Source organism: Lissotriton vulgaris, chromosome 5 (genome assembly GCF_964263255.1).
Source record: "Lissotriton vulgaris chromosome 5, aLisVul1.2, whole genome shotgun sequence".
Classification (NCBI taxonomy): Eukaryota; Metazoa; Chordata; class Amphibia; order Caudata; family Salamandridae; genus Lissotriton; species Lissotriton vulgaris.
In genome coordinates, this window is record NC_141693.1 from 497,256,468 (window position 1) to 497,274,241 (window position 17,774).

Here is a 17,774-nt window from a genome sequence, read left to right on the forward strand (position 1 = left end):
GCCTTTGGTTATGGTGCTCCGCGCATGCGCGGAGGAGCAAAGGCTGTGTACAGCTGCCGCGCATGTGTGGGAGAGCGTAGAAGCGCTCGCTGTTACCAAGGACGCGCTTGGGGGCATAAAGAGTATATTATTGCTCATGGAGAAAACAGGCAAAGTGAATAAATAATATAGTATAGATGTGCTTGGGAGGAATTAGGATGGGAGGAATAAAATTTAGTTTGTTGGTAGCTCAGAGTGAGACAGATTGGGTTAATGCACAGCATTGTTAAGAGAAGAAAAGGAAACATCATACATCAGGTAGTGAGGGAATTCCACGGTATGGAGTCGTTCAGCCCCCCAGTATGAGTGGATAGACGGTAAATCCAACGTTGTTCTTTTTGGAGGAGATATCTTTCATTGTTTTCAGTTATGGCAAATTGTTCAATCACAGTCCAAGTGAAGTCATTTGGGGTGTGGTTGTGGGACAGGAAGTGGTCTGTAAGTTTACTTATATTTTTGCCACATCGGATGGTACTACGGTGTTCCGTCATTCTTGTCCGTACTTTGCGGGTGGTCATCCCCACATACCGTAGGCCACATCTACATGTCATAAGGTACACCAGGTTTGATGAATTACAGTTAGTGAACTGACGTTGTGTCCATACTCTGCCTGGTTCTAAATCCAGGGTTTTGGATGAGGATGTAAGGTGGCATACACTGCAATTATTGCACGGCTGGTGTCCTGTAAGTTTTGGTAAGCCCCAGGCATTGAGGACAGTGTTGTCTTTTGTGGTTTGGTTGGGCCTGGGTCTGGTGTGTACTAGGGAGTCTTTCAGATTCTTCGCCCTTTTATATGCGAATCTAGGTTTTTCCCAGTTTCGGTTGCCCGAATTAATAATCTTCCAGTTCCTGTTGATTATGCTGGAAACCTGGTTTGATACGGTATTGTAAGTGGTGACGCATGTCAGAGTAGGTTCCTCAGGAGGCCTTGTTGTTACCTCAAGTAGCGCCTCCCTATTTTGGTTTCGCGCCCTCTTGCAGGTGGTGTTCAGGATCCTTGTGGGGTATCCCCTGTCTTCCAATTTATGGACTAGGCTGGCTGATTGTTGTTTGAAATCCTGGATCCGGCTGCAATTGCGTCTGAGTCGCAAAAACTGACCATAAGGGAGATTTTCCCGTAGAGGTCTAGGGTGGAAGCTGTCAAACCTCAGAAGGGAATTCCTTGATGTAGGTTTGTGGTAGGTCGTAGTTGTCAGGCCATCCATGTCTGCTTTGATGTTGAGGTCCAGGAAGGCCAATTCCGAGGCACTGCTCGTGCAGGTAAATCTCAGGTAGTTGTCGCAGGTATTGATCCACACGAGGAATTGATCCAGGGATTCCTGGTTCCCTTCCCAGATAACCAGGATGTCGTCGATATAGCGACGCCACATGCTGATGTTAGCTGCGTAGGGATTGTTCACAGATTGTATGTGTGTTTTTTCAAAATGGGCTACATAAAGACCAGCTATGCTGGGAGCGAAAACGCTCCCCATGCTCGTCCCATTGGTCTGTAGGTACAGCTTGCCCTCGTACTCGAAGTAGTTGTCCTTTAATGCAAGGGTGGCACATTCCATTATGAAGCTGGGTGGAGTGTGATGGTTCCAGGCAGTTCCCATTAGGACTTCCTCCAGTACTTTCAGTGTTGCGTCCTGCGGTAGGCTAGTGTATAGGCTCTCAATGTCTAATCCGACAAGGAGTTGGGTTTCTGGGTTGTAGTTGATTTCTTTAATCACATTGAGAAGATGTTTCGTGTCCTTAATGTACGATGGTGTAAGTTGCACTAGTGGGTTATCATTTATTGATGGTGAGGAAAAAGAAACAGAAGTGTGTTTTCAGGACTGTATGAAGGAGCTAGCTGGATGGATGGCATTGAATTGTTTAAAACAAATTTTCAACAAAACCGAGAACTTTGTTTTCAGAGATAATCCCCATATTTGGACCCCTGACAGGTGGCCAGTAGCTTTGGGCAACTGCCACTCCCCGACACTGAAAGCCAAAAACTTGGGGGTAACATTTGACAGTAGACTGACATTTAGCGATCACATAAGTGCTGTAGTCTCCGCTTGTTTCCTGATATTACGAATTTTAAGGAAACATAAACCTTACCTTTCAGAAGGAAATTTCAGGACTGTGGTCACGTTACTCGTTATGTCAAGACATGACTACTGCAATGGTATCTATCTGAACGCCCAAAAACAACTTATCAACAGGCTTCAGATAGTGCAAAATGCAGCAGCCAGGCCGCTGTCAGGCACTCCAAAATTTGTTTCAGTGAAAAAAGAACTAACCAGGCCACATTGGCTTCTAGTGAAGTAAAGGGTTCACTTTAAGGCCTTATGCACAGCTTTTAAGGCCCTTAATGGTATAGGCCCTGACCACTTGAAGAATAAGTTCAAGTGGTAGATTCCCGGTAGGACCCTTCAGTCTACTGCAGCAAAAAAGGTCCTAACCCCTACTGTTAAAAAGACCAGTTGGTGAGGCAGGAGTTTTATTGCATGTCCATCTAAGGCTTGGAATGATCTGCCATTCCATCTGAGGAATACCTTGGATCTCCTTCTTTTCAGGAAGGGATTGAAGACCTGGTTGTTTACCGAATGACCCCTCTCCATTATGGCTAGGCAGTACATAGTGCCGGACACCCCAGGGTAACCTCTGCACTCAACAAATTCAATTAACATAACATAACATAACATAACATAACATAACATAACATAGCATAACATAACATGTGTCAAAAAATAATTTTAATGGTAGGCATATATATCTCTACTGCAGCCTGTGTGACAGACCAATCTATTTGGGGCAGTCCACCAACATACATTGGTTGTTGGCTGGAACACCAGGGAAAGCCTGAAGGTCCCAAAGTGAGATCATACAAATGACCAGGTGCAAAAAAAATTCTACCAATGTGTCAGGTCCATTTAATTTTTGCTTTTCCGAAACAAACCCCCACTTCCATAAGTTCTTTATGTAAAACAAATAACTCTACCAGTGAGGCAAAATGACATTGCCGCCACTCTGCTAACTACTCTATCGTCTATGCAGACACTACACTGTCTTGAGAAATTTTCAGGATTGGCAATACGAATAAACAGATGATAATTGTAAACCATAGGCCAGAAGAATATTTAACTATTTTCAATCAATCAATCAATCAGTCAATTTATATAGCGCGCTATTCACCCGCTAGGGTCTCAAGGCGCTGGTGGGGAGGGGTCAGTTACTGCTCGAAAAGCCAGGTCTTGAGTTGCTTCCTAAAGGAGAGATGGTCCTGGGTCAGCCATAGGTGGATGGGGAGGGAGTTCCATGTCTTGGCCGCCAGGTAGGAGAAGGATCTTCCTCCTGCGGTGGCTCTGCGAATGCGTGGTACGGTTGCGAGGGCGAGGCTGGTCGATCGCAGCGGGCGGATGGGCATGTAGAAAGTGAGGCGGTTGTTGAGGTACTTGGGGCCCAGGTCATGGAGAGCCTTGTGTGCGTGGGTGAGGAGTCTGAACGTGATCCTCTTGCTGACGGGGAGCCAGTGCAGGTCTCTGAGGTGGGCGGAGATGTGGTTGTGGCGGGGGATGTCCAGGACGAGTCGGGGGGAGGCGTTCTGTATGCGCTGGAGTCTTTTCTGTAGTCTGGCTGTGGTTCCCGCATAGAGGGTGTTCCCGTAGTCCAGTCGGCTGGTGACGAGCGCCTGGGTGACCGTCTTCCTGGTTTCGGTGGGGATCCATCGAAAGATCTTTCGGAGCATGCGCAGGGTGTTGAAACAGGATGACGAGACCGCGTTCACTTGTTTGGTCATCGAGAGGGAGGAGTCCAGGATGAAGCCCAGGTTTTGTGCGTGGTCCGTTGGCTTGGGGTGGTGCCCAGGGCAGGGGGCCACCAGGAGTCGTCCCAGGTGGAGGGGGATGATCCCAGGATGAGGACTTCCGTCTTGTCTGAGTTCAGTTGCAGGCGGCTGTTCTTCATCCACTCGGCGACGTCTTTCATTCCTTCGTGTAGGCTGGCTCTGGCGGTGGCAGGGTCGTTGGTGAGGGAGAGGATCAGCTGGGTGTCATCGGCATAGGAAATGATGTTAAGGTTGTGTTGGCGTGCGATGGCCGCGAGGGGGCTCATGTAGACGTTGAAGAGGGTGGGGCTGAGAGAGGATCCTTGAGGTATGCCGCAGATCACTTCGGTGGCTGCGAATCGGAACAGGGAGGTGGACTCTCTGGGTTCTTCCGGCGAGGAACGAGATGATCCACTCCAGTGCCTTCTCTTGGATTCCGGTGTTGCTGAGGCACTGTGTTAGTGTGCGGTGGCAAACTGTGTCGAACGCTGCAGAGAGGTCCAGGAGGATGAGGGCAGCTGTTTCCCTGTTGTCGAGCAGGGATCTGATGTCGTCGGTGGCTGCGATGAGGGCGGTCTCGGTGCTGTGGTTGGCTCGGAAACCGGACTATGAGGGGTCGAGGGATCTGTCGTCTCGAGGAAGGCGGCGAGCTGGTTGTTGACGGTCTTCTGGATAACTTTGGCAGGAAAAGGGAGGAGCGAGATGGGGAGGAAGTTCTTGAGGTCGGTGGGGTCCGCTGTCGATTTCTTCAGGTGGGCGCTGAGCTCGGCATGCTTCCAGCTCTCCGGGAAGGTGGCGGGGATGAAGGAGATGTTGATGATGTCCCGGAGTTGGGGTGCGATGATGGAGTCGGCCTTGTTGAAGACGTGGTGGGGCAGGGGTCGGTAAGGTATCCAGAGTGGATGGTGTTCATCGTGCGGGTGGTGGCTTCGGTGTTGACTGGGGTCCAGTTGCAGAGGGTGGTGGTGGGGGGCGTTGGTTCGGTGATTGGGTGCGTGGTCTGTGCGCCGAAGCTGTTGTGTATGTCAGCGATCTTGCGGTGGAAGAATGAGGCGAGTGAGTCGCAGAGGTCTTTGCGAGGGTGTGATGTTGTTGATTCCGGCGCCGGGGTTGGAGAGCTCTTTGACGATGTTGAAGAGTTCCTTGCTGTTGTGGGTGTTGTTGTCCAGTCGTTCTTTGAATGTTGTTCTTTTGGTGATGCGGATCAGCTGGTGGTGTATGTGGGTGGCGTTCTTGAGGGCTGTCATGTTTTCAGTAGTCTGGTCGTGGCACCAGGCTTTTTCGAGGGTGCAGCAGTTTTTCTTGGGTGTTTTGAGTTCGTTGGTGAACCACAAGTCTTTCTTGCTGCAGGGTCTGCTGGGTGGGTTCTTCAGAGGTGCGAGGTTGTCGGCGCAGTTGGTGAGCCACTGTGTGAAGTTGCAGGCAGCTTTGTTGGGGTCCATTGCGCTGGCGGGAGGGTTCTGGCTGAGGGAGGTGGTGAGCTGGTCGGCGGTGATCTTGTTCCAGCTCCTGCAGGGAGCCTGTTGCGGGTGGTGGTGCGTCATGGTTCTCCTGAAGTTGAAGTGGACGCAGCTATGATCAGTCCAATGAAGTCCGGTGGAGTGGGTGAAGGAGATGTGCTTGCTGGAGGAGAAGACGGGGTCAAGCGTGTGGCTGGCGTAGTGGGTGGGGGTGTTCACCAGTTGCTTGAGTCCGAGGTTGGTGAGGTTGTCCAGCAGGGTGGTGGTGTTGCTGTCATTATTGTTTTCCAAGTGGAAGTTGAGGTTCCCTAGGAGGATGTAGTCAGAGGAGGTGAGGGCGTGTGGGCTGATGAAGTCTGCGATGGCTTCGCTGAATTGTGTGCGTGGTCCCGGGGGTCTGTAGATGAGAGTGCCTCTGAGGGTGGTCTTGGGGTCAGTGTGTATCTGGAAGTGGAGGTGCTCGGCAGCAGTGAGGGTGTCGTCGGAGTTGGTCGTGATGCGGATGGTGTTCCTGTGGACGATGGTGATGCCTCCTCCGCTCTGGTTGACGCGATCCCTCCGGGTGATCTTGTATCCGTCCAGGGCAATGTCAGGGGCTGAGGAGGCGTTCATCCAGGTTTCCGTGAGGAAGGCGACGTCTGGTGATGTTGTGTTGAGCAGGTTCCAGAGTTTGACGGCATGTCTGTGGACGGAGCGGGTGTTGAGCAGGATGCACTTGAGGTGGTTGTTGCTGGTGCCTGGCCTTTCAGGTGCGGTGCAGGTCCGGAGGCAGGTGAAATTGCAGGCTTGGCAGGTGAAGGGTCCGTGGGTGCGTTTCGGGGTGGCTCGGTAGCAAGCGGGGTTCCAGCCAGGTTTGAGTGCGTTGAGGGTGGCGGCGTCGTAAGTCCCTCGTGTGGACTGGCATCGTCAGGGGTCCTGGTGCTGGGCCCAGTCCAGGCGCGAGCAGGCGCAGACGGGCTTGCCTCCGGCGCGCAAGTGGCGCGCCCGTTGCGTGCGTCCACTGCAGGGCCGTGCAGCGGCCTGCATTAAGAAGGGTGGAGGGAAGGGAGGAGCAGCATCTGGGAGGCGGGTGGCGAATTGTAGAGGATGGGGGCGGGCTGCAGGGAAGGCAGCGGTGTGAATGGAGAGCGGGGGCGGGTCGGGGAGAAGTGCACGCCCACCACTTGGCCACCAGGGATGAGGCGCAGGCGGGAGCCTGCGGGTGGAGGAGGGCCTCGAACTTCCAACAGCAGCTGCGGCGAGGGTAGCAGGCAGAGCACCAGCAGGGAACGCTGGCGCGGTGGGGGAGCGGACCTGGCCTGAGAACTTGTATTTTCCATACAAGTAGATGGATTAGCTGCCATCTTTCCTTTCATTCATTATATATTTTGCCTGTATGATCCCAAACACCGCCTCTGCACCACCACATTAACCACACATTTATCTATGTCTGTCTTTCTGTGTCTTGGGGTCCTTCCCTAAAGCTAAAAAACAATAGCTGACTTTTTTCAGTAGCATGTTATACTCCCCTAAGCTTACAAAGCTTCCTAAGCCATTTTTATATCTCACTCTGAATCCATACTCTCACCTCATAAATTAGTAATTTGCACCCTTAAAATCTGTACAATTGTTGATATTTCAGAATAAAAGGGGCTGTGTTAAATTGCTTACTGCCTATTGAGCTATGGAGCAAACTGACTTCCAAAATGAGCTATGTTGGATTTTATTATCAGTCTTCACTACCACTGGTTTACCTACCAACTCCTAACCTTCTAAAAAATCTTCTATGCTGGACAAATGATTGTATGAGAAGTACCATATCATCCAGCCTATCCCCATTGATTTTGAAAGTCTTTAGTTATCCGTTAACTTTAATTCCTCTGCATGTTGCTCTATTTTCGTTCAGCCGCGGGAGTACCTGCCGGGCGGTGACGTGGGGAGGGGGAGTGGCAGGGTGGGGGTAGTAATGTATGGATTACGGACCTTAACAGGTAAGTAAACATATATATAAATCAAACAAATTTCGTTGCGCGCACTGCATCGCATTTGGTGATGCAGTACACGCAACAAAATTCGTTTTATTTATTTATATGTTTACTTACATGTTAAGGTACGTAATCCATACATTACTACCCCCCACCCTGTCCCTGTCTCTCCCCCTCCCCACGTCACCGCCCGACAGGTACTCCCACTACCGGCCGCAGCTGTTTTTGTTATCATTAATATTGTATTACTTGTGTCAAACAGTGGAGATGGTAATATATCCACGTATATGCCGATTAGAATTTTGAGCGCCCATGATCTCTTGTGAAATTAAGGTTACTCTGAAAAAGATTAAAATTGCCTAGAAGAAGCTTATGACCATTCAAGTCAGTCCTGGCCACAGTACATTTTATTAGAGAATCATACTTCATCTAAAGTAGTCCTTCATTGTACTCCTTGTAAACAAGTACACACCTCAACTCATGTCTATGGCACATGCATGCACCTCAGAACCAACTCCCCTCCCATTACAACCTATGATGACATTCACCTCATAAATGTGCATCTTTTTGAAGAGCAGAGCTAGTTCCTTCAGTTTCGAGAAAAAAAAACAAGATTTGTTTACTTTGAGTCATGGTGAATATCATGATATGTGAAATTAGCGTAGTTTCCTTTCACTAATTATGCCACATTTTTCCAAAACTATGTGAAATTAATCATAAATACACTAAGTAAAAATCCTTCCCTTTGCACAGTGGGGCAGATTTATGATGCACTTGCGCCGCAATTGCGTCACTTAAATTGACGCAACGGCGGCGCAAACAATGCGCCCTATTTACAACGCGACGCATCTAGGAGATGCCTCACGTTGTAAAGCCCTGCGCCATAAGGAGGCGTTCCTGCGCAGGGGGGGGGGGGGCGTTCCTGCGCAGGAACGCCTCCTGAAAGTGGCTGAGTGAAATCTATGAGATTTCACTCAGTCACTTTCAGGCCAATGCTGCGTCAAAACCCTTCGCCTGCTTGAAGCAGGCGTAGGTCTTGACGCAGCATTGTGAGGATGGGGCACCCCCGAGCATTGCTGGAGCTGCGTCGCGCTTGCGATGCAACTCCAGCAATGCGCCACCTTTCCGGCACAGATGCGTCACGCATCTGTGCCAATGCGGCGCACCATGGCGGAGCTGTGGCGCACTGTGGCGCACGTTAACTGGCGCATCCCTGGGGATGCGCCAGTTAACATAAATCTGCCCCTATATTTTTAGTGCGACGTAGTCCTCACATCAGTCTTTGACTCAAAGACACAATTTTAGGCAACTTAAAAATATCACAGGAAAACAGAAGGACCGCGAACAACAGCTCCTCACATTCTGTTGTTCCCGTATGTTTGCACTTTGTCGCATTTATGGCAAATTTTTACTGTGAATGCAAATTAATACGCAAAGTGGCATAATGGAACAATTTGGGGATGTTGCACAGTTAGTGTGAGACCATATTCCTGTAATTTTGCAAAATGAGGTGGCATAATTGACATTTCGCCCAGATATAGTGGATATCTTGCGTGTATTCCATCAAGCACTCTGCACTACACCTGCATTTGACCCTTGTCTAATGCAGGGCCGATCTTTCATTAGAATCATGTTTCATTTAGAACAATTAGGAGTCGTTGTCTTAATTGCGTCAATGCTATTGGAACTATGGCCAGGGAGGGTAAAGAGGAAATGTCAGTGGTATAGAGATAGAAGATGAAGCCCCCGAATGCTAAACAGCTTAGTTAATAGTTTGATTTAAATTTTTTGCTTATTAAATGTAAAATCTCATTTATTAAATATAGTGAATCAATTGTATAACTCCCAAAAAACAGAATGCCTATATAACGGTTTATATTCCTGTAATGGAGTAGCTGGCAGGATAACGCGTTTTTTTTAGAATGTACATTTTATGTAGTGCTGAATTTCAAATGCAAATGATGTGCTAAAAGGTAGAGTTGTAGTGTGCCGAGGAAAATTGCAGTTCAGACTGTTCCCACTTCCATTTGTCACAGTGAATAGTGCACGTATTTTTGGAATAACAGAAACCACTTGTATTCTTGTTCATAATGAGAATAAAAGCTGCGCTCTTCAGCTTTATGGGGGCAGAATACCAGATATATATAGAAGTAGTAAATCTTAATACACAGAAGCTTTGCTTTAACTGGACAATTTCTGAATGTAAATTAGTGAATGGATCGAACACAGGTTTAATTGATGAGTAGTTGAAATATTTCATGGAAAACTTCATTTGGTATGGATACCTGAAAATAGCAACATAATCGACTGTATCCACAAGTTCGCTCAGGGCCTTATTCAAAAAATGAAATAATAACATTTACATATCCTCCTCAATGTACTTTTGTATTTTCCTCCTAATTACAAACATTTCTATTAGTATGTCAGGAAAGATGTCCCAGGAGCAGATTTCTAGGTAGAAATATAGGTAAGTCACATGACAGGTCCCATGCGCTCCTATTTCTAGAGAACAGAGTACTATATAGGGTAGATTTCTGCAGAGGGGAACAGAACCTCACGTGCAAATGCACGCTTTTTTCTCTCTGGAGGTGAACTATTTCCCTTCCAATCCTAGAAGAGGTGTTACAACAGCACTTAGATGGAGTAAATATCCACCCGTTTTTAGGGAGGGATGAGGTTGGATCTAAGTTTGGGAATACATCCAAATGTACAGGTCTGTGGGCTTTCCAAAATGGCAAAGGCATCCATGCCTTTAAATGCTAACTTCCCACTCCTTGGTGGGATTTACTACCGCCGATTCCTGGCACAGAAATCGACAGTAGCGAGTGCATTTACGCCTGCAAAGAATTGCTATGAAAATTCCTGTTAGACGTAAATGAGTTATTTTTGACTGTAAACATATGTTTAAAGATGTAAATATCTTTGTGACTAGGCCCCTCAACTGTTACACAGAAAGGAACAGTGTTTTCATACATTTATAAGAATCAGCCAAAAAAGAGACCGTAACTGTCTCATTGCTCTTACCAAAGGATATGAGTTCTTTCCCACCCAACACCAAATCAAGCAAAAGGTTTAGGCATGCAGAGGGCTATTTATGGCCATCTTTGTTAGAGCGATATAAGAGGTGTGACTCCATTGAGCCGGTGGTTTCCGGTGTTCTGCATTGGCACTTAATCATCAACACCAGTGCTTTTAATGAGTCCCAGTTAAGGACACATTCACATTCATTTATGGTAGACATGGAGGGCTTGATTCACAGAAATAACTTAAGACAAAGTCCTAAACTTACTACCATTTTGGTATTCACAGAAGGCACTTACTCATTTTGGTATTCACAGAAGGAACTTACTCATTTTGGTATTCACAGAAGTTAGGAGTCCTAACTTTAGGACTCCTAAATGCCTTTTGTGAATACCGAAATCTTAAAGTTATGATTTTTCTCAATTTAGTAGTAGCAAAGTTAAGACTCCTAACTTTAGGACTCCTAAATGCCTTCTGTGAATATCGAAAGTCTTAAAATCAGGATTTTTCTCAACTTTACTACTACTAAACTGAGAAAAATCCTAGTTTTAAGACCTACGGTATTCACAGAGGGCATTTAGGAGTCATAAAGTTAGGACTCCTAACTTTACTACTACTAAATTGAAAAAAATCCTAACTTTAAGACTTTCGGTATTCACAGAAGGCATTTAGGAGTCCTAAAGTTATGACTCCTAACTTCTGTGAATACCAAAATGAATAAGTGCCTTCTGTGAATACCAAAATGAGTAAGTGCCTTCTGTGAATACCAAAATGGTAGTAAGTTTAGGATTTTGTCTTAAGTTAGTTCTGTGAATCGGGCCCGGAGAGATTAAGTGATTTGCCCAGAATCACAGGATATTGAGCCGATGCCTCTACTGGAACCTGGTTCCCCAGCTCTGAAGTCGGCAGCTCTGGCCATTACCCCGCAGCCTCTCCCCACTATCATGGTTGGCAGTTTATTCTGTTTTATGCGGCGCTAACAGGAGAAATGGGCTGGTGCAAGCTGCCTCTTTACGAGAGCCCCAGCACTTATTTTCTTTTTACAAATTAACCACTGTGTGAGTCTGAGAGACTCAGACACTTCCTGTCGTGCACTCAACTAAAATATAGATTGTACAACGAACATCTTAGTGAGATGGACAGGGGCAGAAGGGTTAAGGAGTGCCAGAAAAAAAGAGGGTAATATTCTGAACATTCTAAAGTCGTTCAAATGTATCCAAGCACGGAAGGCCATTATCTATAAGAACTTCACAAAAGTGGGGTACAAAATAGATTGTCAGGTTAAGCACATGCTACAGCAAAAACTAGAGAGCTCTTAAAGAGAATGCAAGCATGACAGATATTATGCAAGCACAACTTAAAATTCATTTTTTGAAAAAACAGAGTATAGAACAAAGGGTCAATTTCAGTACATTTCAAAAACCATGACACTACCAGAATACAGGCTCGAATTTCAATAAGATAAAAAAGTTGCTGATTGTCAGTTGTAGTGGTCTATGTTACCTACGTGACATTAGTTCCAATATCAGTAAGATAGTTTGGAGTGTCAATGCAGTTTCTGCTCAAGCCACAAAAAGTGAGACCTGCAGGTAACAGCCTATGATCCCAACTAATTTGCTCAAGAGAGTCGGTGTCTGTTACAATGAACTAGGCTGCTACTAGTGTGCAGATTACTTGTTCCTAAGCCAGGAAAGAGGGAGAGAGAGAGAGAGCTGGTGGTAGGTATTTGATGAAGTTTTCCTTTAATTCCAAGGAGCCGTGGGAGACTTCACAGAACAGCACAGGCCCATGTGTAAGTCAGAAGCATGGCTGGAAAGCATGAACAAGTACATTGAAGGATATGTGCGCATTCCATATTATGAAAATGCATGGAGGTGTTGACTCTCTAAATAAAACAATGAAGAAGGTTGAGCTGTAGGAATGGAACTGTCTGAGTCTTTATTAGATAAATGCCAATACCAATAAATGAAACCTACACAAGACCAGAACTCCGTCAAAAGAATAAGGGTTTATTCAGATGGAAATTCATTACAAAAGGCAAACGTTAAATCTTGAAGAAGAAGCAGTATTAATAAGTGGACATCAAACACTGAAGCAAATTAACAAAAGATCAATCTCTAAAGCAAACAAGTGCTTCAGATCCACACACGGGTAAAAAGTGCTATATAAATGCTATCATACAATATAATACAAATAGTCAGAACCAAAGTATAGTGAAGCAAGAGCACTTACACAGAGTCTGACTCCAAATAGTGCACTAAAAACTAAGGGCTATATTCACAAGTATTATGGTGCAGGGCAGTGCAGCAAGTGAACTTGCTAGACTGCGTCACAGGAAAAGGGCAGGACTATTTATCCAATAAGGCGCGTTCCTGTTCTTTTTCTTTGCTCTAGTGGAGTTTTAGCACCCTAGTGCTAATGTAGGTACTTTTGCAGGATGGCGTTAGGGTGCCTGTGTTGTTGGCAGGATTGTTTTTGTGTAGGAAAATAACCTGCACAAAAATAATCCTAAGAGGCTTTTTCTTTTTAGTATGTAGCACACATAGAAATTGGATGTAACAAGGCAAAATAAAGGTATTTCTCCTTGTTACGCCTCTCCTGGAGAGGCATATCATTTTGCCACATGCCCAGGATTTACAAAGTTTGGTAAATCTGTGAACGTGTCAAAAACCATGGGAGGTGCATGGGAACACCCACTGCAATACCTGTGGAATGCCTCTTTGCACAGAGTAAAGAAACACAGCGATCTGCTCTGTGTTGCATTACTCCATATTTTTTAGGACATTCAAAGACACAAAAAGTGGCCTTGTGTGGCCTCATGAAGATGACTTAGAGGTTTGCCATATGCATGTACCACATTGCGTGACATAAGCATGACGAAAAGCTCTCATAAATGTGCCCCTAAGTATAAAACAAGTAAACACATTTATGCAGATTCTGCTCAATTTAAAAGGTAGAGAAAGTCAAAGTATAAATCAAAAGACAAACTGACATTGAGTCTGCTCTCTAAGCAAGTGCAAAAAGCTCTAACACATCTCTATATGACAAAAAAGGCAAAAACTTAAGGCTAGATTACGAGTTTGGCAGTCACTGCTGCCCCAGAGGGTTGACAATTGAATTACAACTTCGGCAGTTAGACTGCCATAGGAATGCCCCAGCATCCAGGGATCTGCAAACCCTGGTTGTGGAGCGGCAGTGTAAGGCCACAATATGCCTGGTAGGGCTGCTGCGGCCCACCAAGCATATTGCAAGGTTCCCCACTGCCAGCAATCTCATGGCGGTGTTCACACCATGAAACTGCTGGTGGTGAGGAAATTATGGGGTCTTACAGGGCCCTCTGGTGCCTCAGGCCATAAGGATGCATGCAGTGGGGCAAATGGTGTGCCCCGTGTCTGCATGCACATCCAGTTTCTGCATGGCTGGAATTAACAGTCCATGCCGTTCAGGAATTTGCTTTGGCATTTCCATTACAGGACCTTTTTAAGGCCCTGCCATGGAACCCCTGCAGGACAGCAAGAAAACTTGTTATCTATTGGGCGCCAGTAAAGTTTGGTGGTGCGGGAGCTGGCGGTGGTGTTCTGCCCCACTCCGGCAATGTCAAACTCATAATCAGAAAATACACACAGTGCCTACACCATTCTTACTTACAAACTGTCTACTTTAAGGACAAACAAAACTAATTCTTAGTCTGTTCGGGTACTTTTATTTCTACCCTTTAGAATTCTCAATTATTTTATAATTTTCTTATTGTTTTCAGAAACACTAATACATTCTACAAAATCTATACATATATACAAAAATATTTTACATACACATATATACATTCCACATCTACGGTTGTGGTTGACTGCGGTTGATTGAATTCCACCAATCCGGTCGTTGAGCAAACAGGGTTTACAGTTGGCCCCTTGAGGACGCAGTGTTGAAGTAAAACAACAGTCGAAAAAACAGAAGCAGCGCAAGGCCTGTCGCCAAACGCTGTGAGGATAAAAGCAAGGTGGGCTCGCATAAGATCGCTAAGGTTGTCCAGAATAAAAGAAAAAGAATCTACGGTGGCGAATCTGGTAAACTCCAAATCGCTAACACAGAAATAACAACGTAGCTGGTAGGAAGAACTAACCATAAATATATACAAAGAGTGATCTGTGAAATTAGATAGACACCAAGAAGCCCTTTTTGCCTAATTGAAACAGACAAAGCCCTGAAGAGAATCCAGAAACTTGTTTCCCCGGATTCTTAACGTGTCTGTTTTTTTTGGATATAAAACTTACAAAGATTAATTATTTGTATGTTCAAATGTATTTGGTCTAATGTAGATGTGGAATGCGTATATGTGTATGTAAAATATTTTTGTATATATGTATAGATTTTGCCCATTCCTACATTACTGTCCCGCCATTAATGTCATTCACATGCAAAATACTACATGTCCAATCATGCAGTTTAATGTACTGAGAAGAGCTCGAGCTCTTCATTCATAATCTGATTGTGTGACACCGTTCCAACATACTGGTAATTGACTAAATAAAAACATCATTGCCATTATTTAAGTCTTTATGAGGAAGGCACATTGATGCAATTATTTTGCACTGTAAACAACAGAACAAACTAAGCTTCTATTTTTCTGATTTTCTGAAATGGAAAAGTGGACAAAGAAACTCATGCATGTGAAAAATGTTTTATTCACATTAAATAAAAGTGTGCTTTGATGGAATATGATGTAAATGCAAATTGGTTAGGGCTAATCCAGGCTAACGTAAACACACCTAGAATAAGCATTATGTTCTTCTTATTGAAAATGATCTTTCTGAGGCTTGTCCACTTTTGTCTAACTTACCAGTGCAAACTCCCTACTTCCCTCCTTCACTTTCCATAAAAAGCAGCCATATTATTGAACAGGGAAATACGTTCTTCTGTTCCCAACACAGAGATTGTGTACCTGATTTATATGTTGGCGTTAAGAATACTCTGTCACAGCGGTGACAGAGTATCCTTACCACCAACATAATGGTTCATTCACCTGAATCCAGACCTTTGTTATGACCAAAGGAAAGTGTACTCTGTCTTTGTCATGGTTATACCCCTCCCACGGGCCAACAAAATAAGGACCTTCGAAAGTCAATCTCTATGTCTACCCACCTAAATATAGATGGGTGTTCAAACAGGTCAGTTTTCACTGCTCATCACCAACAGTGTTTGCATTGCTGCGAAAACTGGCTAATGCCTCCCTCGCCGTGGAAGATAAAGTGAGGGGGCATTTCTTTTTTATTTTGAAAAAGAAAATCCTTCTTTGGAATTTTCTTTTTGAAAATTAAATTAATATTTTTGATGGATGCCTCAGTCATGTTTATTGAGTTGTGCAGCAAACTCAAAAAGCATTTATAGGAACCGACATGGCAGTCATTTCTAAATTTGACAAGCAGGGACTCTGTCTTACGTCTGCTGGCCAAACTTTAAATCAGTCCCCAAATCTATGAGCTGGTGATCTAAATAAGTAAGTCAAAATACCTTAAAGGCAAGAACAGAAAGTATGTGTTGCTTTACAATGTGAATGTTATTTCTTAATAAGATAATCACAGAGTTAAAAAGCCACACAGATTTGTAACCACTGCTCCATCTCTGGGAGGAAGGATTAAGGGTTGCTCTAAGTCAGTGCTTCAAATGATCAGAGGTACATGCATGTCGTTTGCCTAATTGAAATGCTCCTGATCACTGCTGAGACCCAACAAAGACACTAGCAAAATAGACTTATTGCCTCTGGACCTAACTAAAGGCCATATAATATACATTTTCTGTGGGGTAGGTGAGTTGACGCACCATGTCCCAGTATTTTGAAGATGGCATAATACCAGAATATTGTAGCCAACATATTGTCTAGCACAAATATAGTGTATCCTAACAAAATATCACCAGCTGGCGGTAATAAATCTATATCTAATGGGGAATATTTATGTCATACAATATTTTTGTTACCAAATCTTGACATACAACCCAAAGAAACACCCCTCTAAGTATTGCCGTGGCCTGAGACTTCTTCCCTAGAACTATAACTCAGAACAGTAGTTCAAAAAGTCTGGTAATAATGTTTACTGGTCTTCATGCTCTGACTTTATATAGGCCTTTGCATTACCTATGGAGCAGGTGTGAGGTACTTTCTGGAATGATGTTGTCTAGTTTTTAATTAACAGGAATAAGAAACTTTCAGAATTAGGAGTATAGAGAATTATAGAAAATGTAGGAGAACTGAAGATTCATAGACTAGGAATGTAGGTAAAAGCAGACTTATGAACAAAGAGACGCAGAGAGAGAAAAAGGCAAGTGGGCAGGGAAACATGGAGACAAAAACAAGGCAGAGATATACCAAAAGGGATGAGCATTCAAAAGACAGATCATATCTAGAGATCACTTGTATACCCTTAACCCTCACCCTCAAGGAATTGGTCAGTCACAAAATAAATATAATGTGATGATGGGTAAGAAAATTCCCAGCTCATTCTTACCCATGGTCAGAATAAAAAGAAAGCTTCCATCATTCACTCCACAATGCCCCCAATAGCATTTAGTACATGCTTTCAGACATTCCCTATCCACATTGACTGCAATCATTTGTTTCATATGTTAGTATAACTGGAGGATTGAATACTATTTTACATATATGCATATACACATAATTGGACATAAACATCACAAAGAGTTAATTAGAAATTCTCTGAACTATTTTGTGCATTTTATTGTACCCTACACAGGCATCCAATATGTCTTTTGACATTCCTCTCACATTGTCTGGAGCAGTGGTGCTGAGGCGGAGACTGAATTATGAAGAAAAAACTCGCTACTTGGTCATAGTCCAGGCTAATGTAAGTGTTAAATTCCACTCAGTTTCCTCTGTAGTCTGTTCCCTCTTGACATATATTTAAGAAGTATATTTAAGAAGTATGGTTTACTAGAACAAGAGTATTCTTTTATATAATTCAACACTGTCAAACTATTACCTGATACAGGCTCTTTTCTTTGCTCACATTTAACACATTTTGACATGTAATTACCAGCTGACAGGAGCACATTTCTATTGTGAGAAAACAAAAAAAAATTAGGTTTAAGAAAATACCGATGTATTATGTACTTTTTTGTGAAATGTTCGCACCTATATATACCTGTTTTAAAATTTATAGCAAGACAAATTGTTAAATGGCCATGTTAATTGTAGTTTCATGGGCTCTGAAAAACTAATTTTTAATAAGCCTGTGTTCTTCAAGATCTCATGTAAATGATTCTTGTCTTATAACAAATAAAGTGGAAAACACATTGACAAAAGTAAACAGACACTTTATATTTGCACTAACCACCAATCGGAAGAAATGAAAATGTGTTCCATTCAATGTCAAACAACCTTTTCTGACCATAAATCCAAAGTCTCTGTATATTCCATTGATATAAATAGTTTGGTTAGGTCATATGGATGTACTGTATTTAGAGTTCCCAATTTAAGGGTGTAGG

General features: G+C 44.1%; 1 protein-coding gene across 1 annotated transcript in view; it reads left to right on the plus strand.

Moving 5' to 3' along the window:
* PCDH15 (protocadherin related 15) overlaps nt 1-17,774 on the plus strand; it is a 2,701,201-nt gene that overhangs the window by 893,042 nt on the left and 1,790,385 nt on the right. Inside the window, exon 7 of the mRNA XM_086921939.1 lies at nt 17,024-17,134. Coding sequence (XP_086778065.1) covers nt 17,024-17,134 — 111 coding nt within the window. The remainder of the gene's footprint in view (nt 1-17,023; nt 17,135-17,774) is intronic.